Source organism: Aspergillus udagawae (genome assembly GCF_001078395.1).
Source record: "Aspergillus udagawae IFM 46973 DNA, scaffold_2, whole genome shotgun sequence".
Classification (NCBI taxonomy): domain Eukaryota; kingdom Fungi; phylum Ascomycota; class Eurotiomycetes; order Eurotiales; family Aspergillaceae; genus Aspergillus; species Aspergillus udagawae.
This window is the reverse complement of record NW_025091265.1, coordinates 3,986,289-4,010,347: the sequence shown is the minus strand read 5'-3', so window position 1 is coordinate 4,010,347 and position 24,059 is coordinate 3,986,289. Positions and strand designations below refer to the sequence as shown.

Here is a 24,059-nt window from a genome sequence, read left to right as displayed (position 1 = left end):
CAAAATTGATCTTGTTCGAAATAGGTCTTGGATGATTTGTTTCGTTCTGCTATGTTTGCTCGACGATTCAGAGATGTTCGTGGCTTTATATAGACAAATGATATACCTCTCTATTTGTGGCTTGAGATAGATGACATCATGTAATGACATCATAGCACGTGGTCACAAATTTGGGCCCATATCGCAGGCATCAGACAGCCAGAAAAAAAATGCACAACATTCTGGATGGCATCATGGATGCGTCATGCATCATAGAATAGAAGTGAAGTCTCAAGAATGTATTCGTTTGGCCGAGGAAATGCCAAGCTGTCATTTTGGATGATCGGTGTCTATACAGCCCGATAATGAAGCACCGCTAAATGCAAAGTGACAAAGTCTATCGCAGAGCTCGCCATCGTAACATAGGAAAAAGAAATGAATAATCGTTTTTCTCATGCCGTAAACCCCCCATATCTTGATTCGGTTACCAATGGCATATACCTCCCTCACTGTCATCTGCCGTCCAGGTCCCTGATAACCCGACCACTTCCAGGTGGCCGTCTGCATGCTCCCCCAATTTGCTCAGGGCTGCGAAGCTCGGCTCCGCCGGACCGTTGCTTAGCAGTCGCCGCGCCCAAGCGTCAATAGCGGGTTCTCCAGTTTCATCGCGCGCCTGCTTCAAGAACGGGATCAGCGCTGTCCCGCCCGTGCCGCGCAACTTCTTGCTGCCAGGCCGAACATTGGCAAGATTCATTGCTAATGATGACCTCCTGGCACTGGTCGTCTCGGGTGCACGATTTCGTGCATCCCGAGCGGGGATGATGATGTATCGGGACACCATCTGAATGTGTTTGTCTCGCATGGCCCGCAGCATAGCGAGACAGGCATCGTAGGCGAGGCAGAGCGCTTTGTCCGAGCGTCGCGCTTCAACGTACTCCCGGATATTGGCCACAGCGCTCACGTGTTCCAGGAAACGCCGATGAGGACCGGGCATGTAGGTTCGCATTTCCTGAATGAATCCGTGCCGCGGTGCTCCCGCAACGCCATCCTTCTCATTCTCGGACGGAGTGCTGGCGGGACGAGTCTCGCCGGTGGGCCGGTGTTCGATGCCAAGGGCGATGTCGAAGAATTGGATAAGTGAACTCTGAGCGTTGCTACCACCTCCATATTGGCGATACTCGGGTTCCTCGCTTCCATCGTCGTACAACAGGCCGTTGGGCAAACCAGCATCAGCCATGTTCTTGCTTCCGGCGAGATATGGCCGGATTCGGTGATAGAACACGTAGGGATCACAATACTCGTACATCCGCTCGAGAAGCACACCGATCTGGTCCAGACTCTCGGCAATACTCTGCAGGCACTCTGTGACTACTCTGCTATTTCCAGTCCGCGCTGCGGAGATAGCTTGTAAAACCAAGGGAATGGCAGGTCCTCCACGGGCCTCAATAGCCACCGATATCAGATAGAACCATCGCTCATCTAGTGATCCCGTGAGGGAATTGATGCAAGCGAGGTTATCCAGATCGTGCGCGGGTTCATCTGGGAAGATAGGCTTGTAGTTCCACAAACACACTGCGGCATATGTGGCCACCGGAGGAAGCTCTAGATGGTCGCAGACCTCGAGAAGGGGAATAGTAAGCTGAGGTGGGATTCTCTGGGTATCACATCAGTATCAGCATGTGCACTGCAGAACTCGTTTGTTAGAAAGCCTACCTCTTCTGGTGTCTTGCCACCCCAGACGTAACCGTGGAGCATGAAGGTCAAGACAACATAAGCCCTTCGCCACTCATCTTCGGAATGTAGGTATTTGGTCTGAAGAATAGGCAGACAGTTGACGACGTCACGAACCCTTCCACTGTGTAGAAGAGACTGTAAATTGGATGCTATCCATTCCCACTTGGCATAGTAAGGATCCGGAAGGGCCTCGAGTGGCGGTTCAGGTGGAAGGAAGCCATGATCTGGTGAGATGCCGTAGTCCGCGAGAGCGGGGATAGGAGGAAGCATTGTGTAGGCAGGATTCAATGCACACAAGCTGGAGTAGCAGTTCGAATACAGAACAGGATAATTTAAGCAATTGAGAATTAACGCCGAGCCCGTTGTTTATCTAGCGGATGCTGGGGTCCGCGTTTCTCCTGGAGGCAAATCCGACTTGAGGTTCCAAAGTTTGTTAAACTCTGCTCCGGACCTGACACCCGAGTGGCTCAAATCGGACGATACCCCGGATCCTTTGATCGAACTGGAGCGTACGATGAAGTTGATCGTGCGCCTATATTCCAAGGCTTGAGAAACAACTGGTCGTGAGGTAAAACACCGATCAGCGGAAGAGACGAGATCGGGACAGAGACTGGACCGAGGCAAAGCAGCCAGGCAGTCCTTCAGTCAAATTTCACTGTTACAAGAGAAAGTAGGATGGACCACACACAGAAGCATGAAATCACGGCAATAAAAGACAACGCTTCCTCGATTCACGCGGAGGACAGCGGAAGAAAAAGGCTACAAGTATAGGAGGAGAAAGATGATCAGTGGCCCTTCTAATTCGGAACCTTGGTAGAAAAAGTTGCTTCTCCGGTGGGGGATGGCATGAGGATTAATAATGCTCATAGAAGATAGAAGGGAGCTGGCGTTGTGAGTTTTAAATTGGTCGTGTGCTCTAAGTGCTGAAAGAGATTGACCGAATTGACCATGACTGGGTGAGAAATATTGACGGCTCTTCCAGAACAACCGACGTCTCCCGGCAAGGACGGATCATTAATCAGTATGTCAGGAGACAAGAAATACTGGCCAATGAATAGAGAACATTCAGACCGGAGAACAAGGGGGCGAGTGTCCGTGGAAAAAGTGAAGCCGATATAGGCAGAAGACTTAAGCTAACTTTTCGCAGAGTGAGTGGTGATTATTGAGCTTTGGGTGGGCCAGAGACAGGGTGATGAGACACGCAAGGGAAGGTGACATGAGGAGGAGATGACGGTAAACACGCCAGGATGGTAGGAAAAGTCAGTATGCAGGTTATAGAATGATATTATTGCAGCCCTTTTGTACTTCTATATCAAAACATCAAAAGATATACTCCAGATACTCCAGATGTATCTATGAAGCCATGCGCCAGCACCAGCGGCAGACTGGGTGGAAGCGAAAGGGGGTCATTATTTGACAAGTGCTAGCCTGAGTGCTAGAGAATGAACCGGAACCCTCTCTGACTGGCGGCCGCCGCCTCCTAGCCCACAAGTGTGCGAAGTCGGGTGCGGTTTCCCCTCCATAAGCGAGTCCGCCGGCGCTTTCGCCTACACCCACGCCACCCCGTTCGGGTCTGCGGTGAAAGCAGGGACTCCAAAGTTTATTCTTGGGTCACATGATTGGTGATCTGAAGTACACCTTTTCGGGAACACCACCCATTGCGGAAATCAAAGTACCATATTATCTGCTGTGCTACTCTTAACAGAACCCAAGCCATACTCGTATGGATTATGGTATTATTGGATATAAGCATATCTCCTGCTTAGACAAACAGAACAGTGTTGGTGGAAGATATGAGCCCTACATTGAGTCTAATAAAGTCTGGCGCGTGAGGCTGGAGACGCTCATAGCTCAATTCTTTAGACTATATAAAATAGATCAAAGTTCAGTCATCAATTTCATATTATTACATGCCAACCCAACGCCGTCCCGAGTGCGATATTTGCAAATGATGAACTGAATGGACAGAAGACTTCGCCCGGTCATTCTGGAAAGGAGGAAGGTACACCAATAAGAGAGTGTTTAATGCTGACTCCATTGGATGGTGTTCAGATCAATGCCCTCCTGAACCAACTCCCACAGAGGACTCAGCTCTCGAAGGAAATGGACGCGGTCCTGAACCGCCTTGAGGACGTAGTCGATCTCACTATCTGTTGTGAACCGTCCAATACCAAAACGAATACTGCTGTGAGCGCTCTCATCACTGCTGCCCAACGCACGAAGGACGTAGCTGGGCTCCAGCGAGGCAGATGTACAGGCACTACCGGACGACAGCGCAATGTCCTTCAGAGCCATCAGAAGGGACTCGCCCTCAATGTAAGCGAACGAGACGTTGACGCATCCAGGGTAATGGCGCTCAGCATCTCCATTGAGCGTGGTGTGTTCCATAGCCAGAAGTCCATCCAGTAGGCGCTTCGACAGCCGTTCAACGTGTTTCCTATCATACTGCTCGATACATTAGTATAAACGATTCATAACATCGATGAAGTCATAGCGAGATTTTCAGTAACGGCCGACTCATCACCCCTGCGATGTACGTCATGCAGCCATGACAACATACCAAAGGTATGAAGCTACCGTCATGGTGTCCGAAAACTCATGCAGTATATAATCCCCGTCGACAAACATCCGAAGAACATTGGACTATGAAAGAAAATAACTTACCTCCATATCCTGACCGGCGATGCGGCAAGCCTCGCCGAAACCAACAACCAAGTGAGGAGCGAGCGTACCACTGCGCAATCCTCGTTCCTGTCCACCACCGGAGATGATGGGCTCAAGGCGAACCCTAGGTCTGCGTCGAACATAGCAAGCACCAATGCCCTTGGGACCATAAATCTTGTGGCTGGAGATAGACATCAAATCGATGTTCAGCTTGTTGACATCCAAGGGGATCTTGCCAACTGCCTGAGCAGCATCAGTGTGGAAGAAAACCTTCTTCGAACGGCAGAGTTTTCCGATCTCTTCCATAGGTTGAATCACACCAATCTCATTGTTGACGGCCATAATGCTGACCAGAGCCGTGTCGGGTCGAATTGCGGCTTCGAGATCCTCCATCCGGACCAGTCCGTTACTTTGAACGGGCAGGTATGTGACTTCGAACCCCTCATCTTGAAGATGCCGGCAGCTGTCCAATACACACTTGTGCTCAGTCTGCGTTGTGATAATGTGCTTCTTCTTGCCGGAACGACCAAAGAATCTGGCCACACCCTTGATGCTCATGTTGTTACTTTCGGTGGCACCGCTCGTAAAAATGATCTCCTTTGAATCCGCCCCAATCAATTTCGCAATATGCTCTCTGGCTTGTTCGACAGCCTTCTCCGACTCCCAACCATACGCGTGAGTCCTGGAATGAGGGTTTCCGTAGATACCGGTGAGATAGGGAAGCATAGCGTCGAGAACACGAGGGTCAAGCGGCGTAGTGGCCTGCATGTCCAAATAGATGGGTCGCGTTCCTTGGTCCATGACCGTTGCTTGTTTCAGAATACCCGCGGAGGGACTCATCGAAGCATCTCCGGAGATGCTAGAGGCAGGAAGTTCGACCTTTCCAGGCTGAAGACCTGTCTGCTTGATGAAGTTCTTCTGCTCCTGTTTGATGGCCGTGTCGATCGAAACCTGAGCACTTCCCGCTTTGGTCTCGGTAACATATGTTCGTCTCGAAGCTGCACCACCGGAGGTGGCGAGCACCCGTCTGGGGAAGGACGCGGTCGGCAGGGAGCCATGCTGAGTCGACGGGAGTCGACGAGCATAGGCACGAGATGCCTGTCTCAAGGCAGATGGTGTAACGCTAGACATAATTTAGATGTTGCGCGACTGTACCATTAAACGCTTGATGGTCAGTTGATAGCAGAGTGGATGACAGCAAAGGAGAAAGGCGCGAAATCGTAAGAGCGAGAAAAAGGTTGGGTCCGGTAATATCATTGCCGCTAAGCCCGATCGGAGCAATCAGATAGCTCGGTGAATTCGCTCGGTCTTTTCCACCGGAGTCTCAACCATCTTCTGCGGACATATATATTGTCCGATGAATCATTTGTACAGGGTATCTATTTATCAAAAATGGGTAGAATATCCATATTATGTCATCAAGTGAACAGAGTTGGGAGGAAGATCTCCTGTAGCTTCTGTGGGGAAGAAACAGCAGGGTACGGCGAAACGCGATTACCCCACGGTTGGTTACTCTCAGTTTAATACTTGAAGAATAGCAGTTTGTCAGAGATATTCTCGGCTGTACTCCGTACTTGCGGTTTATTAGGCCATTATTATGTACCGTCGAGTCATTGGGGTACATATCACTATGGTGGTGCCTAATGTTGTCCCACAAGTTAGATCCAAGCCAAATGAACACCAAGCCTGAATAACCGGTGCCTAAACCAGCTCCTAGAGGGAGATTCCGGCATTCGGTGTGGTTCTCCGTCGCGACGCCACACCACGATCGATCGGTATGCTCAGTCACAAGGAACATGTATGACTTCATCATATCATGGTGCACAAATGAGCAAAGGAAAATGAATCTCAGATTTAGTCTCAATGGCCATATTTATTTAAACTTATTGCTATACTTCATCGATCATTTTATTGTACCCAATACTAAGAGTATAATACGTACCTGGTATGTCTCAGCCACACTTACCTCGACAGTGTCCTATGTCATAGCTCAGCCACAGCGCCGAGCGGACGAACCACTAGTATATTGGGCTGGGCTGAAGGCTGCAAATCCACCCCAAGGAACAAGAAGGTCGCTTTCCCCCACTCCTCACCACAGAGCCATTTCTCGCTCTAATATCATTCTTTCTTTGCTACTCCTTGAGACCCTCCTCCTTTATCCCCCTAGCATCATCTCAAACACACCTAGATCCCACCGTTGTCTATACCGAGCACTTCCGCCGAGCACCTACACAAGAGATAGCACCAGCAGGAGCACCGAGATGAGTTTGAAGGGTTTCCAGAAGAGCATAGTTCGCGCACCGCAGCAATTCAAGGCGCGGTTCAATATTGGCGAAAACACCAAGGATCCGATCTATCAAGATGCCGAGCGACGATTTCAAGAACTTGAGAAGGAGACGAAGAAGCTTCATGATGAGTCCAGGAAGTATTTTGAAGCTATTAATGGTACTGAGTTGCTCGGGGTCGATTTTGTTGAGCAAGATCCGGGTAGCAAGATGGACTAATGAACACACAGGCATGTTGAATCACCAGATCGAATTCTCCAAAGCCATGACAGAATTATATAAACCCATCTCCGGTCGCGCCTCGGACCCGAGCACATACACCATTGAGGGCAACCCGGAGGGAATTCGAGCTTGCGAGGAATACGAAGCGATTGTCCGCGACCTACAGGAGTCACTTGCGCCCGAGCTAGAGTTGATCGAGACTCGCATTGTGAGTCCGGCAAATCAATTGCTGGAAGTAATCAAGGTGATTCGGAAGGTAGCGGTGAAGCGAGATCACAAGAAGCTGGACTATGATCGACACCGCAACGCTTTGAAAAAACTGCAGGAGAAGAAGGACAAGTCGCTGAAGGATGAGAAGGCCCTTTACAAGGCGGAGAATGACGTGGAGCAAGCCACGCAGGAATTCAACTACTATAATGATCTGCTCAAAGATGAGCTACCCAAACTCTTTGCCCTCGAAGCCGAGTTCATCCGCCCGCTGTTTCAGTCGTTCTACTACATGCAGCTGAATGTCTTCTACACACTGCATGAGAAAATGCAGGGCATGAACATCTCCTATTTCGATTTGACTCTGGATGTTGAGGAGGCATTCGAGAAGAAGCGAGGAGACGTCAAAGAGCGGGCAGAAGCACTTACCATCGTCCATTTCAAGACGAAGGGTCTGGGCCGACAACCCTCCAAGTTCACACCTCCCGGCAAGGACAAGATGGCGTACGAGAGCAAGAGCACATTCGCCCGCACGAATCGCGCTGAGGAGACTGACAACCCTCCTCCACCCTATTCGGCCTCTGCAAGTACTGTTGCGGCTGCCAAGGCCAAGCCGGCGCCTCCGCCACCCAAGCCCAAGCCCGCCCGATTGGGTGCGGCAGTCGAGACGGTTACAGCCTTATATGACTACGAAGCACAGGCGCATGGTGATCTCAGCTTCTCTGCGGGCGACGTGATTGAGATCATCCAGCGGACGGACAACCAGAATGAATGGTGGACCGGTAGAGTTGACGGACGAGAGGGCCAGTTCCCAGGTCAGTTCCATTCCCTGTTCTTCTTTCTCCTTGAAAGACTAACGTTCCTTTCACTACAGCAAACTATGTCCAGCTGCGTTAGCATGGATATTTTCACCACTTAGCGGTCATGTCACAATATTCATATTTTTATTGCCTTTTGATACTGCTGTCTGTTATCGACAGCCATTTTCCAGGAGTTGTGGGGTTCCTTCGCACAATCTCTTTGGCTTTCAGCTCCAGCAGCGTCGTCACGCTTTACTTCGTGTTCTCTAGTTCATCTCCCTACTTGCCTGTCATAGAGCATCGCGTGCATGAAGATACTCTCTTTGCTTGTAAATAGTCTCTAGGCTATTCTTACGCCCCAATCACGCCCAAAGGCATTCGATCAACGACGTTGGACTCCTATGAAACGGCAAAACTGGCTCTAGCTCCTGTATTTGGAGTATGCGGCAAGTTGTGGATCATTGCGGTGTTCAAAGGGGAGTCCAGTCAATGTACAGCGCAATTGCGGACACTGTAGGTTTCACAGAAGCCATTTCCGCATCGCTAACAGAGTGAACACCTATAGCTAGGTAGTTCCTCCTCTCGCCCCCGCTGATACTGCTTAAAATGCCGTGATTCCATTCGATATCGAACTTGAGTCGTCGTTCTTCTTGACATCTTTGTAGCCACAGAACTAGAAGACCGTGCGAACAAATCTGGCCATTTGACGTTTATCCACCTAAGTATTATTTTCAATGCAGCTACTACGGAAATGACGTCTCCCTATGATATCGACATGTAGCCCATTGCACTTCTCAGTGTCCGGGTCATTTCATGGAATGTAGGTATGAACTTCGACGTGAAGTCGGAATTTCCATCGATAGCAACAGACCTGGTCTATTTACAACGCGGCTATTGTGTTGCAAGTATCCATTGTAGTACGAAGGGTACTGCTGGCAATCCCAACGGAATTCAGTTGCCTTAAGGAATTCCTTGACTGCTGCTGCTGATGCCCTTGAATATATGCAGGTATCTTTTAAAGCCGCTTTTCTGTTCGGGTCAGGTCTGCTGGTTCCAGTAACGCTCCTCGACGCTGAGCGCAATCCGTGCAACCTTGTGTATCCATTCCTTTCTTCTTTTGGGGTAGTTTGTGGTCGATGTCATGTATTCTGAGAAGAAGAACGGCAGAAGCCTGACGACTGTCGTACTCATGTTCTGAGCTCGGGAGCGCTCTCAGTCCTGATCACGGCTTCGCCGACACTGACGAGTACCCTGGACACAAGATATAGGTCTCAACATTGTCTCCATAACTGTTGCTCCCAAGGCAGAGGCCTAAGTGTCAGTGCTCGCAAGTCGCGAGCGATATTGGGATTCCTCTGCATGGACATTTCATTTCTTAGTAAAGCCTTATCTAGTTATCACTCTTTGTCTTCCATGACTTCATCCTCTTGAGTACAAGTAATGGTGGACTCATCCGCAGTGACTGTGTCAGAGGAAGCCAAAGGGGGAGGAGGTGCTGCTGCTTCAGGAGGAGGTGCTGCTGCCGCAGCCAGAGCCGCGGCAAGCGTACATCAGGTTTCCTTCATTTCAGTGTCCTTATTGTCCTTCGCAGTATCATTCTACTGTAGTTAGTATAAAGCAACCGTAGACTCTTGGTATGAGTCACTTACCTCTTGAGCGGGAGCAGGAGCCTCCTCGGGAGGGGGTTGGGTGGCATCGGGCACAGCAACTGTGTCGTTCGCAGGGGCAGCAACGGTACCGTCTAGAGGATTGACTCTTCTCAGAGGTCTCCATCATGATCTTTAGATCCCCGTAAGCAATTACTTCAGGCAATAGTAAACAATACCAGATGGGCCCTGGCCGCCGCAGGTACTTGGTGGCGGCCTCTATTTGAATATGAATTGCCCATAACTGCCGATATACTGAAAGGTGTAGAAGTCCGAAACCCCTTCTTGTCCACTGTAGGCTGTATGCATCTCCTGGGGGCGCGTGATGTACCCTTTCATAGGGTCAAACACCCAGTTCAAATCGGCGTTCCAAATACCATTTATATAACCCTTGGTAGTCGTGCTGCTCTTTTGGGAGCTCGTCAGGGGGCGTCACCATGGTAAGGGTCAGTCCCCAGAACTACAATTTGTCCGCAAGTATAGCCCAGAAGATCGTCAGGGTAATGTCCCGGATTTTGCCGAGCGAAGCGGAAATCAGCAGCAGCAGTATTCACAGGAGGGCTTGTAGCAACAGGACCAGCAACAGGACCAGCATCTGCCTCAGGGACAGGGTCAGGAACAGGATCGGCCGCAGCCGGAGCCGCGGCGGCTGGGGCATGGGGCTAACATTTGGTCAGTCTTCACATCATCATTCATTCAAACGGTACCACTTACGTTGCTCAAGCCCCCATGCCCACCACCGCGACCGCCGCGGCCCCTGCGACCACCGCCACGAGCTCGGGGGGAACGTCTTCCGAAGTCTCTCTGAATACGCCTTCGTAAGCGACAAATGAAATGCTCTAGTTCAGTCATACATACATTTGACATGGCCTGGTAGATAAGGCGGACGTTGACGACTTCAGGACAGTTGCGTGCTATATGACCACGTTCGCGGCAAGTGTGACAAACCAACGTGCATCCCTGAATCCTCCAACCAAGAGGACCAAGGTCAGGAAGCCGGCAAGCGCACAAGCGTTGTCCCGCCAAAAAGGCGTGGTCTGGTCCTCAAGCCGCCTTCGCAATCGTCGGTCACAGTCCCCCTTTCCTTCAGATATCATTGCTGCCGTTGAGACTTGGAAAATGACACACAGCTTTGCTCGCCGTGAGGGCGCTATCATCACTGCGAGGAGTCGTATGTGTCGCTCTGCTTTTCCTTTCCAGTGGTTGCTAATAGTCAATGATGCTGACGACGAGGACAAGTCCATAGGATCAGGTACATTGATCCCACCCAGAGGACGGATACCAGCCTCGAAATGGTACGAAAGCAGCTTTGCACAAGACACACCAATGCTGAGTCGTCCTTCCACGAAGGCCAGCCCACGGAAAACCGACAAGGGCGCGAACATTGCCATGCAAGAAAGGGTATTAATGTCCTCAGTATCGTCCGAGGATGTAGAACACTATTTGGTGCCACTTACTGATCTGATCTCTTGTCCAGCAAGAGAAGAAGTTCCTTGGTCAATGGGACCAGGAGTAACGTGATTAACCCAAGTGGAGACACCACTGGGCACTGCATTTTGCAAACTATTGTCTCGAATGAGTGAGACGGAGCTATCGTCCTGTAAGACATAGCCTGAACCTCGACACGAGTGGGCTCTTGGGTCCAGGTTGACTGGCAGAGGTACAACGTGTGCAGTAATGCCATAATCACCTCGCGCCCAGGTGTCGGAGCGAAGCGTTGCGTTTCAGCACCCCGCAAGCCGCAATGATGAGTAGGTGCCATTCCTACACTGCAGGTTAGCACATTTAGGATAGGCTGAGTAAAGCAAGGTGCGTGTTAAGGACATACAGGGATCTCACAAAGACACAGTGAGCAAGTTGAGCATTAGCCATCTGTTCGGGCCACCGCGGCCCCTGTGACCACCACGACCACCACGAGTTCTGGGACGACCACGATTCACGCCGGCACCGCGCTAAAGTTGGTCTTTGTAAGCAACAGTCAATACTCTACTTGAGTCATACATACAGTGGCCATTGCTGAGAGTAAGATCGCCGCACTTCGGACGTGAGGACATGTTCGTTTACATGTCCCCGCTCCCCACATGTCCACATGTAAGGGTTGTTCTATCTCACAAAGACACAGTGAGCATACCAAGCACAGAGTGGATTGGAGTCGCCGTGAGGAACCAAACGTTATCCGCTTCCAGCCTGGCAACCGCCTGATGGACTCTGATCCGGATGGTTTTGGCTGCGTGGGCTGTGACGTAGCAGGGCGCATGGTTTAAAGGAAATGTCAAACGAAATGCTCACCTTCCTGGCATTGCCTCTGCCTCTCTCTTCCTTTCCAGGTTCCTCGGATTGACTGGTATAAGATGGTGGAAGACACCGGCAATTCAATTGCGGTAGCAGTAATCAGCAAGTAAGAACAGGGAAATCAGCAAGATGTGGCAGAAATGGAGTCATGAGCAAGTAGGCCATCGCGAAGAAATGAAGGAAGGGAGTTGGAATGAAGAGATGAAACATGATTGACAAGTGGGTGCAGGCATGTAATAGTGAATGAGATACTTGGAAAATAACTGAATACAGTGAATAGACCCCCCAGTGGCAAGTGAATTGGTGAGTTGAGAATTAGCCATCTGTTCGAGCCTCCGTGCTGGCTCGGCTGATCGAGGTCTCTCATCGTTGATTTATAAATCGTAGAACAACCTGTCGGATGTTATCTATAAACATAAAAAGTTAGATGAAGGACTTTTGCACTGTGTTAGGGAGGAAAAGAAGGTCCGATGGCCATACCTTGTCTCAAAGAATAGCCTCTATTCCCTTGATTGGCCTTTCGGCTGCGGGATTGCAACCTTTCAATTTAGCAATCGGTCTAGTGATTTTCTCACTCGTAGTGTTTAATGCCGGAACTCTTTTCTTAGCCCTTCCGGAAGGGAAGAGCTCCTAGGCTTGTTCCATTGTGGGTATACCGGTCCGCTGTATGGGCTCAGCTTCGCCAGTTGGCGCTATGTATAGAAGGCCGAAGTCATCGCAGAGACAAATTAAAGAAGTATAGTGGTCCTCTGTAAGTTGAAGAGATATTGAGCGCCGGGAATTAGCAGGGTTGAGAAGGAAGCAGAGCAGTTAATATACTATCCTGGGAGGGACAATGATCATTCACTACATTCAATGGAAAGATCATTCTTTATTAACTGGCTTTACATGCAAGCAACAGCTTCACAACAATGATCAAAGACAGAAGTAGTGAATAAGGTACCAAATGATTGGTTAGCCTGTCATAGCCTTTTAGCAACACGATGAAATTATTGATCATCGTCACAAGCCTTGACAAGCACTACAGCAGTTGTCTTGTCTCCACCAGTCGGATCTCGTATCAAGAGGCCAGCTCCATTCTAGCTAGAATGAGAACCTTTTATATATATCGACCTCTATCTAGTTTTCATTTTCATTCTACAATCCATTCTCGCCAATCTCTTACTCCCTCAAACTCGAATCTACATATTCTCAAAATGAGAGTCACAACCTTGTTCTCCCTCCTCCTCACCACAGCCCTCGCCGCTCCCCAGAGTGACTCCCAAGCTCTCTCCAGCGACTTAGCCAACTGGTCCTCCCTCGGAAATGCCTTGTGAGTCTAGCCCATCTCGCTGTCTGAAGCGTCTACAAAACTAACAGCCCGCCAGACAATCCCTAAACTTCAACTTCACCATGCCCACCAAAACTGCCAACCTCGACAACATCTCCCCACCACCTCGCTCGCTCATCCCAGAGGTCATCACCGCTCTGCCCCCGTCCGTACTAATGGAACTCATCATCCCGTCTCAGCGCAGCGCCCTCGCTAGCCAGTTCAAGGCCGGGAGCACACCCGCCTGGTACGCGAGTCTCCCCAGCAATGTGCAGAATTACCTGTCCGTGGTGAAGAGCCAGATCTCCGAGGGCGCGTTGACGGCTACCACGGGCCTGGCGTATCAGACTGCAGCTACTGCGTCAGCTACGGGCACGGCGACGGAGACGGGTAAGTCTGCGGGGGGAGCAACGTCTACGTCAAAGGGAATGGGTGCTGCGGCGAGACCGACGGGGGTGCTGATGGCGGGGGGAGTGGGTATGGGGGTTTTGGGGCTGGCGTTGGTTCTGTGAGGGACGACCGAATGAATGTGAATGTGATCAGCGATCCACATCGATGGACGTCTGAAAATCAAGGAACGAGCGGCAATGACACGAAAGTACGGAATATGGATGATGTGATGACTATGAACTAGTATAGGCGGCTTGAATGAACTAGATGTCTGTCTATCTATTGGGTAATGATATCGACGGGTATAGCTCTTCGGTTAAGCTTTAGTGGAGATGCGGAGAAATCAAGGCGCTCCTGACAAGATATTACTGGCTTGTGTTACGACTTACAACAGGGTAGACACTTAAATCATGCATGATGATAGATAGATATGGAGCAATAACTGAGACTAGTTTCTTATCCTGCGCTAGATAAAATACGATGGCAATTGTGATTATGCCAATTCTTGGAAAGAATAGCGAGGTACTCCGTAGGCCGATTTCACATGAGTCTCCGATCCCGAGGTCCCTAAATGGGTCTACACTCAAATTGTCAACGATCAACGGTCACAGTGCTCTAGCCTGAGTAGCTTCACCATGATCGAATCCACTTGAAAAGCCTAGCAGACCACGAATTCAACAATATGGAGTAGACCCGACCAGACGCCGAGACGAATAAAGATTGACATATCTACGTATGTGGCTCAAAGACCCTGAAACATTAATCTATCTGAGGGGTATATCTCAAAAAAAAAACCGCGTATATTCGAGACAATGCTTTGGGATTAACTCCACATCATCCAGGGACCAGCAACAAGTTACCCAAAAGGGAATGCATTGCGGCAAGGGGGCCACTGTGGGGGGCGGAGTTGGAGGCTGGAGAAGTGGAGGATGAACGCTGCGCATCACATGAATGTCGAAAGATTGAGACTTCTTTAGCTGTGGATCAAGTCAATTGCCCTATGTCGGCTTGATAAGACGAAGAAAGGGCCTGATCGCTTGAGTGAAAATCTACAGCCTCGGAGGTAATTGTCCAGATCCACGGCTGCAGGGCTAGACTCTGGTTTGGGACCAAGACATGTCAAATCGGGGATTTACTCCAGGACTCCATAGACGAGATAGACCCAGCACATGTTTGATGAAGCTGATGGCGATGGAGCTGGATTTCAAGTAGATAGCGGGGTAATCATGATGCTTGTTTCTTGCAAGTTGCAACTGAGGCCTCGTATCCTAAATTAACAGTGCCTTGGATAGCAAATACATATACTTACCTCTGGTCGAGAGTATTATCTACTTCCCCAACCCATCAGACACATCTTCCTTACGTCAACAAGCAACAAGAACAACACCACAAATATGCGTCTCTCAAGCTTCCTCCTCCCTCTCCTTCCCCTCGCCCTCGCCAACCCAAACCCAGTGGCCGCACCAGCCCCCCAATCCACAGGCGGCGGCCTCCTCTCTGAGCTCCCAACCATCCTCAACGGCGTCAAAGAGCTCCTAAGCGAGGACACCCTCAACGACCTCCAAACCATCGTCAAAGGCGGCGCCGTGCTCCTGGGCGGCGACAACCCGTCCAACATCGCCAAGCTGCTCTCGGGCGATAATGTCAACAAGCTCCAGGATGTGATTAATAATGCGCACTCGCTGTTGACGCCGACGTTTGTGAACGAGACGTCGACGTTGATCGGGGATGCCACGCCGGTGAGTTTACTTTTTTTTCGTTTCTTGGTGAGGTTGGTTGCTGACGTTTGTAGCTGGTTTCGGCTGTGGAGAAGTTGCTGGGTGGGTTGTTGGCTTCGTTGACGTAGAGTTGTTATGGAGTCATGGGTATATATGAGTGATGAATTCTCATGGGTAAATATGCATATACGGATGATTCTTGATTGATTATTATAAAATGGGATGATTCACAGGCATCAATGTATTGTTTCTCCTACTCGAGCGGAAGCCTTGCAGAGGATATGATTCTTGAAGTAGGTTCATTGCAAATTCATTAGAGCACAGAGAGTATACAGAAATGACCGATTAAACGACATTCAAATGTTTCCTCAGCTCATTCAGATAGTACCGCAACGGATAAGACCGCGTCGACACCGGCAGAGCAGGATAGACCGCATTCGAAAACCCCATCGTGCTCCGGTACAACCCCCGCGTCCCCATCGTGGACTTGAGCCCATACTCCTCTCGAATCCTCGGCGGCAGCATCTCGATCGTCACCACCCGCAGAAACGGCTTCAGCATCTGCACCCACCGCGGCACAGCCTTGTCATGGAGTAGATCTTTGGCGAACTTGTTCGCGTCTGGCGTGACCGTCAACCGCTCGATGTGGTCGTCCCAGTACTTCCAAAACTTCTGGCGCGTCTCGGGCCAAACACCTGCAGGCAGGCCCAAAGTGTGGATTAGAAGACCAAACTCCGCGTATGCCTTTTCGGCCGTCCGGTAGTCTACTCGGCCGTAGATGCGCTGGTAGAAATCTGTTGCCGTGGCGTAGAGCGTCGCCGCGATCCAGAGCTGGACGTCGGGCGCGGCGGCGTAGTAATGTTCGCTGCCGCGGAGAGGAGGCTGTCCGCGACTAAGCATCTCGAGCAGTGTCTTCTTCTCCTGCTGTGTGCCAAAGACTAGACAGGAGAAGTAGCTCAGCATTGCTTGCAAGGCATCGCCTAGCTCGGTGGCTAGATTGGGGCCGTTGCTGGCTTTGTCGTGATCGTTGCGAATCTCAGGCAGGGCTGCTTGTAGAAGGAGCGCTGTCCCTGATCCTGCAAAGAGGATGCCCTCCTGGAGGATTTGAGGGAGGATTTCGAGGTTATCCAGCGCATCTAGAGAATAAGTTTCTGACTTGATGCTGTTGGTGGTTGGTGTTTGAGACTTTTCTTCGGGGAGCGTTTTATCGAGGGACATTTTGACGCGATGTTGTATTCCTTATCCAGAATAATTATGCCAGGTTTTTGCCGTCTTCCCAGTGTTGAGTGATGGACTTGCTGCAAGGATTGGAAGATGCCACTGTGGAAATAGGAGACACTCTGATGCCCCATGCGATCTTCAAAGCCTTCCACGCACTTTTCACCACTTTCATCTCACCACTGATGAATGATCTCAAAGCACATGCAGACCTCTGGAGTTGCCCATCCTTCGCATCCGACAGTTTTCGTCATTTTCCAAACCCCCGCATATTCACCCCGTAACCGGGGAGAGAGTTCCGTTTCCCCAAGTTTCGGGCTTGTCCAGCGTCTGTGGCACTTGTGGGCAGAGCTCGAGTCGAAACAACCCGACAATGAAGCCACTTTCGTACTACTCCCCACCATCCATCTGACTAGTCTTTCCCAGCAAATGAGCTAACAACCGCGGTTCTTTAATAGTTTGCGATGATCGTTATCCCAATGGCCGCATGTGAACTGTTAATCAATCGCCGGGATTGGCTGCAGGGGATGATCGCCGAAATCGCAGTGTCGATCATGCGGAGGGAACCCCCTAAAGGGGCTTAACTCTCTACAGAAATGGCCAAAACTCGATACAACAAAGCAAGAATTGCGAACACTTGGGCCCAGAGCTAAGCGAAACGTCGCGGAAAATAGCTAAACAATTTGGATTTGGCTCGGAGCTAGGAAATGAAGAAAATGAAGAAAATGAAATTATCGTGTGACAGTGGCCCGCAATGCTATGACTCTCGTACGGATCGAGGTTGACAGGCGAAGATCTCGGATTCACCCCATCACGTCTTCTTCATTTATATCCATTGCTACCAGCTACCCCGGATTTCGAGGTCTGGTCTATCTTTAGACTCTTGCTATCCGGATCACTGTCACCATGGCCGAGATGGAAGAAAAGCCCTCCTATCTCAGTGCCAAAGGGGCCAAGTATGCCCTCGGTATCCATCGAGGGCCTTTACCCCCGGCCAATGGGGACGGTGGGGAGATTGAACATGTCGAGACAGCATTATCGCTGGAGAAGAAAGAGAGAACGAAGAAAGAGGCCATGCGTCGCCATTGGGCCCGGTTCTGGTGCTGCTATATTTTCTTCTCGATCATCTTCCTCGCCATCATCCTCCCGGTCTTGTTCGTCTTTCCGCCCCTGTTCACGACGTCTGTGACCTTGCTGACATTAGAATAGCTTCGTGGTGATTCTTCCCGCTGTCTCTCAGCGAGTTGTCGACAACTCCGACCTTGTTCTCGTCGATGCAAGTGTCATGCAACCTCGTCCAGACTCGGTAATCCTCACTATGCAGTCCGCCCTCAAATTGCCCATTGGACTTCCCGTTCGTATCGATCCCATCACTTTGGACCTCTTCAACCGGGAGGAGCCTGGGAACAGCACCTGGACCAAATTGTACCTCAACGGGACAACTATCTCGGGCAACACCACTTTGGGAGTCACTAATCAGTTCAGTCCACTCAATACGGAGCAGTGGGCCAAATATGTGCACAATGTGGTGTTTGAGGAACATGCACCCTTGTCGTTGAAGGGCACTACCATGTCGTACCTAGGCAAACTTAAATCGCGCGTGACGATGGACAAGACGATCAAGCAAAACAGTAAGTGGACACCTTTATTGGTAACGAATTCACTGGCTGACCTTCTCAGCCCTAAACGGCTTCGCCGGATTTTCCATCGAGGGATCGCAATTGCTTCTGCCTGCTGAACCAGACGGCACCAACCTGATCGCCAACGCCACTTTGCCCAATCCCTCAGTCATGACATTGGAAATCGTGAGTCAGCAGCATAATCCGCCGTTGAGTATCACTAACAATCGATAGGGCACAACCGTGTTGGACCTCAAGAGCGGAGATCTCGTCATCGGCAACGCAACGATCGATAATCTCGTTCTTAGACCGGGCAACCATTCAAACCCCGTCCGCGGCAGACTCGATCTTAAAACCGTGCTGAAGAACCTTGGACCGGTCCTACAGAGCCAGAAAGACTCCCTCCGCAACGGATATCTGACTCTCAACACCGTTGCCAAATCGGTCGTTTATGACGGCGTGGAGGTGCCATATTATACGAATGTGATGAAGGACCTGACCCTTAGCGCGAAGATTCCTATCGGCGGGCTGCTGGTCAACACCCTCCGGGGGATGTTCAACAAGAACGGGACAAATATCCTCGACCAGATGAATATCACCGACTCATCGTCGTCGGGAAGCACGAGCGGTCTGCTGTCCGAACTGCAGCATCTGAACTTGAGCAGTCTGGGCGGAGGGCTGAGCAGTAAATTGACTAGTCGATCGCTGGCCGAATTCCTCGATCGTCCCGACGATAAGGCATTATTGGCTGATGTGCTGAAGGGATTCTTGTAAACGAATCACGACATGCTTGATGAACTGTGGATATTGACATGAGCGGCGTTTGGAGTCTCTTTTTTTGATTTCTATTTTGTCTCTTCTATTTTCTTGTGTATAGATGAAGAGCAATTCCCTTGTATATACATGAACAAACCCAATATTAAGGCTTGAAATTATTCAATATTCAATCCAGGAACCCCCCCCTTCACCGCATTGAAATATGAAACGTGGGGAGCTAAGCACGCTGGCGGGAAGCAAAAGCCATGTGAAGATGAGACCGTGACATCGGACTTCCACCTATCACACACCATCCTCCAGGGTTGCACTCTTTGTCTCTCGTCGGCCAATGACCCAAGAGTCTATCAGATATCTTGGCTTGCAAGGGTAATTGGTCAGTACCAAGGCAGTCCGTGGTGGTTGAGTTCCTTTATACACTTAGTGAGGCATTTTGGTGCCAACTGCCAAGAATAGATAGATTGTGAGGATTAAGACGCCTGTCACTTCTCGGTGTCCATTTTCCCGCACCGGCCAGAGCGTCCTTCTCCTATCCCTTGAGCTAATGGAAGGGTCCATACTCCATAGCCTGGACTTAATTGCCGATAAAGTAGTGGAATATGTGACCTGTGGAGATAAAGAAGACGCTGCCCTATCTACCTACCTTATGGCCTCTTTTGTGTCTGGGGTAACAGCAGGGTTGCAAAGACAGCTCACCACGTGGATAGGTCATATTATTTGTAACATCGATGCCGATATCTCCGTCAAGTGTCCTAAGCTCTCGTTCGGGCCAGTCAAGCCTTAATCTGACGCGTAAACTTTGATGGATTGCGGGGGAGGCGCTTGAGGGGACGGCCCCCATGATCCAGTATCAGCCTATCCACACGGCATAACCCTGTAATATCGCGCTCCAGTCCACATGATGTTGGTGGCGTTTGCCCAGAGTTGTACTAGTCCAGAACCTTGCGCTCTTGGTCTGACCCTAAATACATCGTTTTGGTGGTAGGTAGTACTGGGATGTTGCCGTGCGTCTTGGATGTGGTCCAATCGTTGCTGGCATTCGCCCCGGGGTCAATGAATCAGACGACTCGGCACTGCGGTATTCACTACTAGACTGGTCCATCAGAAACAACGGGACATGCCGCTAAATGGCCCGTTTGTTTCTCTCGCATTATGTCCTGGAGCTATGTCCGGGTTTGGTTTGCTCGCGCTTGCGGGGTGCGGAGAGTATTTAACTGCTGTGGGATACTCGCATATTGGATAACTTCTTCTCTCCTTGGTCTCTTTTTGTCTTCCCAAGTTTCTTCTTTTCCCTTACAGTGGCTGGCCTGTCCTACAAAGTTTCTTTTGACAGCTGGCTGCAAAAATGAAGAAGTTCTACAATGTCTACTTTCTGTGTAGCTTCATCACCTTGGGTAAGGACATCTCCGAATAGAACCACTTATGAATCGCCTCACTGACTCTCTCAAACAAAAGGAGGAGGGCTTTTTGGGTTCGATATCTCAAGTATGTCGGGGGTCCTGGGAACTCAAGCCTATGTGAATTACTTTCGTGTGGGCAGTGGCCAGTATAAGCAGGCAAGTTTCCATCTAGCCCTCTATCTCGACTCTCGAGTCCCCTCCGCTAAACTAGGGCACCAGGGTGGTATCACATGTGCGATGCCCTTTGGCTCGCTGATTGGTGCTCTGTGCTCGAGTTTCATTGCGGACCGCTACTCTCGTGTCACTGCAATCCAGTTGTCGACTATCCTGTGGACTATTGGCTCCATGTACGTCTGTCTGTCGCACATCTGCATCTGCCATGCCAACCAATTCTTCTAGCTTCATGACTGCCTCCAATGGTATTGCTCTCCTCGTCGTCGGTCGTGTCGTCGCTGGTCTTTGCATCGGTATCGCCTCAGCCATGGTTCCTGTCTACCAGGCAGAGATCGCTCCAAAGGAAATTCGTGGTCGAGTTATCTCCCTCCAACAGTGGGCCATCACCTGGGGTATCTTGATTCAGTACTTTATTGTGCGTATCCAGCTCCTTTATCCAAACGGAGACAATTTCACTGACAATTGACCAGCAATATGGCGCAAGCAACGTCGACGGCGGTCCCGATAACCCGACTCAAAGTACTGCTGCCTTCCGCATTCCCTGGGGTATCCAGATGGTGCCTGGCTTTATCCTCTTCGTCGGCCTGTTCTTCTTCCCCAAGTCGCCCCGTTGGCTTGCAAGCAAAGACCGCTGGGAGGAAGCGTTGGAAGTGCTTGCCAACCTCCACGGAAACGGAGACCGCAACCATCCCAAAGTTCTGGCTCAGTATCAGGAAATCGAGGAGGCTTTGGCTCTGGAGCGTGAGCAGGCGTCTACTAGCTACCAGGAACTGATCAAGCCTCGCATTGCCAAGCGTGTGATCCTTGGTATGAGTTTGCAGATGTGGTCTCAGTTATGCGGTGAGTTGGTCGTAACATCCAACCTGGGGCACACAAACTAATGGCTGGCTCGGACAGGTATGAACGTCATGATGTACTACATTGTGTATATCATGCAGAGTACTGGAACTGGCAGCCCTCTCCTGACCGCTTCCATTCAGTACATCTTGAACACTGCTTTGACCCTGCCCGCCATCATCTACCTCGACAAATTCGGTCGTCGTCCTGCCATCCTGATCGGTTTTGGCCTGCAGGCTATCTTCTTGTACATTGAAGGAGGTCTACAGGCTGGATTTGGCAAGCCTAACCCGCACACAGACCCCAAGCTCAGTGCCATTTCTTGGGTTGTGTCCGACCATCCCAACGTTGGTAAAGCGATCATCGCGCTCTCCTATCTCTTCGTCTGCTCCTTCGCGACAACAATCGGTCCTACCTCGTGGACCTACCCTGCGGAAATCTACCCGGCCAAGGTCCGCGCCAAGGCTGTCTCTCTTGCTACCGCGTCGAACTGGATCTGGAACTGTCTTCTAGCTCTGTTCGTCCCACCTCTGCTGTGGTCGATCAACTGGAAGATGTACATGATCGTACGTGACCTTGCATGGAGAACTTATAACCGTAGAAAAGCCAACTAACAGTTCTTACAGTTTGCCGCCTTCAATACCGCCGCCTTCATCCACATGTTCCTCACGGCCCCCGAGACCAAGGGTTACACTCTCGAGGAAATGGACGAAGTCTTCGACAGTGGCATTCCCGCCTGGCGTAAGCTCAACAAGCGCAGCAGACTGGAGGAGCTCGAACAGGAGATTGCCCAGGGCAAGCTCAAAGTCGCTGTTCACGGCGAGAAGGATGGACCTGTTGCTGCTACTACCGAGACCGCGGAGAAGCAGGCCGAGACGGTCTAGACGGGTTCCCTTGTTACTGGATCTTGGTGGAAGACTTTCTTTTTTATATGAACAATGGTGCACGGTAATAATTTGGAACATGAGCTGACTACATCCGGGCTTGGGCTACTCCAGTTCCGTGTTTGGTTAACTTGGTTAGTCTCAGGTAGTCCTCATGAGCGTCTAATGCGAGTGCTGTCGACAGTAATATCAATTAATACGAATCTAAAGTTGTTGCCAGCGGTTCCCACGTTCTTAAAGCCCGTTGGGAGTTTACGCTAGTGGAGTTGAATATGCCCAATGCGATATACAAGCACTGTTCAACTCTCAAGCTGAGTAAGACCAGAGCTGGCTCGAGTAATTTACCTGATCGTCCTCCGTAAGGTCCAAACTAACAGCAGCCTTATTTCAAAATAAAACATAGTATCTGGTTACAGACATAGTCACGGCACATGGCTCTCATCTTAATAAACACTGACAACAAACAAAGTCAGTTACAGCAGGTTCCGCAACAGAGCAGCCATGTAAAGCCTGGTGCTCGTAGAACTACATTCACTACCCCTTGTCACATTCACCCTCAGTAAACAATGCAAGCTTCATTGTATCTTTTCCCATCTCCTACCCCTCTCACTCCCCATCTACGTCACCCATCATCATCTAACATCACCATTACACATCACGTGCCTGCAGCAACCCTCAAGAGATGGCTACTACTACCTCCTCCGTCAACATCAACGTAAGCTCTCATCCCAAATATCGAGAGAGAGATACTAAGAGCAACCCCAAAACCACAGTTCTACGGCGAGCTCCGTCAGCTGTGGGTTGAGATAAACTCTCACTGCGAGAGACTCCATCTCCTCGATTCCACAACCCGCGTCTTATCCGCCTGTATCGAATGCAAGATTACACCTTACGGGATGGTTCCGCTTGATATTGACGGGCTCGAGAATGCCGACGAGTACGTTATGCAGTTGGTAGTAAGTATCTCATATCCGCTGCTCAATGCATCACTTCACTTATAGCTCGCTCACCCGGAGAAGATCTGCGGCCCAGAGTTCCCCGTCGGCCCGATCATCTCGTTCGTTGACTCGGTGCGCATGATGTGTGAGCCTGTGAGTGGATCCGCGCAGGTGCATATTACCGCTATTGCGGTTCCGTATGCGGTTCGTTTTGTTGCCTTTGATGGATGGTATGCTTTGCTGATGATGAGGGTAGACGCAGCAGCCTGATGTTGCAGCTCCTGGCGGATACTAGGTTCTGAGTCGCGGTGTTCCTACGTATGAAGCTCCCATGTGCCATGTGCAGAATGGCTTGAACTCAGTGAAGAGCTTAGTGATAAGTACGGTTTGAGTATTGGTTGCGAGGTATAGTAGGCTGACTGGGTTCTACCGCAGGAAGACGCACGGTTACACGTGCCAGATTGAACATCGATTGATGTCGTTGGAGGACGGCTTTTGGTTGTTGATGACAGATGGAGGAAGCCAGAGAATAGTCTTGGACTAGAACCAGGCATCATCTTGACTTAATCGGACGTGATTGTTTTGGTTGGTTACTCTTATCGAATAGTTGAAATGAGCTCCAACGATTCTTGAACTTCGATTTCGTCGGATAATCCAGCGCAGCAAGTAGATCCTTCTGAAAAGCGAAATGGCTTGCTGGCATGATCTTTCTCTAGGCCATGATAGTGATGATGAAATTTGTTATGCCTGAGGCACCTTACAATTCTCGTTTTGCAGCAATGATCCCTGTTGATCTTCCCACTCCATTTCTCTCCTTGGACACTTAGTCCACAATAACTTGGTGACTGCCGGACTTCTAGTCAGGAGAATCATTCTGGCTACGGTGATCTGACCTGTCAAGATCTGCGGTCCTGTGTGACTTGCTATTTTCAGGGCGGACCACTTGTGTTTACTGGACTGCGACCTCCA

The 24,059-nt window shown here is 50.3% G+C and overlaps 10 protein-coding genes across 10 annotated transcripts; 6 read left to right on the top strand and 4 right to left on the bottom strand.

The window, feature by feature from the left end:
- Window positions 1-463: 463 nt before the first annotated feature.
- On the bottom strand, window positions 464-1,983 carry Aud_003711 (indoleamine 2,3-dioxygenase; the record flags this gene model as incomplete). Its single annotated transcript, XM_043288658.1, has 2 exons — window positions 464-1,633; window positions 1,693-1,983. The coding sequence occupies 2 exons, from the start codon at window positions 1,981-1,983 to the stop codon at window positions 464-466; spliced, it is 1,461 nt and encodes a 486-aa protein (XP_043144593.1).
- Window positions 1,984-3,735: 1,752 nt separating this feature from the next.
- On the bottom strand, window positions 3,736-5,508 carry Aud_003710 (IscS subfamily cysteine desulfurase; the record flags this gene model as incomplete). Its single annotated transcript, XM_043288657.1, has 2 exons — window positions 3,736-4,158; window positions 4,378-5,508. 2 exons carry the CDS (start codon window positions 5,506-5,508, stop codon window positions 3,736-3,738), a joined length of 1,554 nt encoding a protein of 517 aa, XP_043144592.1.
- Window positions 5,509-6,638: 1,130 nt separating this feature from the next.
- Aud_003709 (amphiphysin) lies at window positions 6,639-7,988 on the top strand (the record flags this gene model as incomplete). Its single annotated transcript, XM_043288656.1, has 3 exons — window positions 6,639-6,822; window positions 6,893-7,906; window positions 7,966-7,988. 3 exons carry the CDS (start codon window positions 6,639-6,641, stop codon window positions 7,986-7,988), a joined length of 1,221 nt encoding a protein of 406 aa, XP_043144591.1.
- Window positions 7,989-9,959: 1,971 nt separating this feature from the next.
- Window positions 9,960-10,404, bottom strand: Aud_003708 (uncharacterized protein; the record flags this gene model as incomplete). The annotated part of the gene is made up of 3 exons (XM_043288655.1): window positions 9,960-10,199; window positions 10,252-10,341; window positions 10,396-10,404. 3 exons carry the CDS (start codon window positions 10,402-10,404, stop codon window positions 9,960-9,962), a joined length of 339 nt encoding a protein of 112 aa, XP_043144590.1.
- A 2,621-nt stretch (window positions 10,405-13,025) lies between these two features.
- Window positions 13,026-13,650, top strand: Aud_003707 (uncharacterized protein; the record flags this gene model as incomplete). The annotated part of the gene is made up of 2 exons (XM_043288654.1): window positions 13,026-13,141; window positions 13,197-13,650. 2 exons carry the CDS (start codon window positions 13,026-13,028, stop codon window positions 13,648-13,650), a joined length of 570 nt encoding a protein of 189 aa, XP_043144589.1.
- Window positions 13,651-14,922: 1,272 nt separating this feature from the next.
- On the top strand, window positions 14,923-15,374 carry Aud_003706 (uncharacterized protein; the record flags this gene model as incomplete). The annotated part of the gene is made up of 2 exons (XM_043288653.1): window positions 14,923-15,267; window positions 15,321-15,374. The coding sequence occupies 2 exons, from the start codon at window positions 14,923-14,925 to the stop codon at window positions 15,372-15,374; spliced, it is 399 nt and encodes a 132-aa protein (XP_043144588.1).
- Window positions 15,375-15,591: 217 nt separating this feature from the next.
- Window positions 15,592-16,464, bottom strand: Aud_003705 (oxygenase MpaB family protein; the record flags this gene model as incomplete). Its single annotated transcript, XM_043288652.1, has 1 exon — window positions 15,592-16,464. One exon carries the CDS (start codon window positions 16,462-16,464, stop codon window positions 15,592-15,594), a length of 873 nt encoding a protein of 290 aa, XP_043144587.1.
- A 906-nt stretch (window positions 16,465-17,370) lies between these two features.
- Window positions 17,371-18,857, top strand: Aud_003704 (DUF3712 domain-containing protein; the record flags this gene model as incomplete). Its single annotated transcript, XM_043288651.1, has 4 exons — window positions 17,371-17,618; window positions 17,674-18,095; window positions 18,145-18,269; window positions 18,318-18,857. The coding sequence occupies 4 exons, from the start codon at window positions 17,371-17,373 to the stop codon at window positions 18,855-18,857; spliced, it is 1,335 nt and encodes a 444-aa protein (XP_043144586.1).
- A 1,345-nt stretch (window positions 18,858-20,202) lies between these two features.
- Window positions 20,203-22,152, top strand: Aud_003703 (sugar porter family MFS transporter; the record flags this gene model as incomplete). The annotated part of the gene is made up of 7 exons (XM_043288650.1): window positions 20,203-20,251; window positions 20,313-20,413; window positions 20,477-20,604; window positions 20,657-20,846; window positions 20,902-21,271; window positions 21,329-21,834; window positions 21,895-22,152. 7 exons carry the CDS (start codon window positions 20,203-20,205, stop codon window positions 22,150-22,152), a joined length of 1,602 nt encoding a protein of 533 aa, XP_043144585.1.
- A 682-nt stretch (window positions 22,153-22,834) lies between these two features.
- Aud_003702 (uncharacterized protein) lies at window positions 22,835-23,385 on the top strand (the record flags this gene model as incomplete). The annotated part of the gene is made up of 4 exons (XM_043288649.1): window positions 22,835-22,867; window positions 22,926-23,108; window positions 23,154-23,294; window positions 23,347-23,385. 4 exons carry the CDS (start codon window positions 22,835-22,837, stop codon window positions 23,383-23,385), a joined length of 396 nt encoding a protein of 131 aa, XP_043144584.1.
- Between the last annotated feature and the right edge of the window lie 674 nt (window positions 23,386-24,059).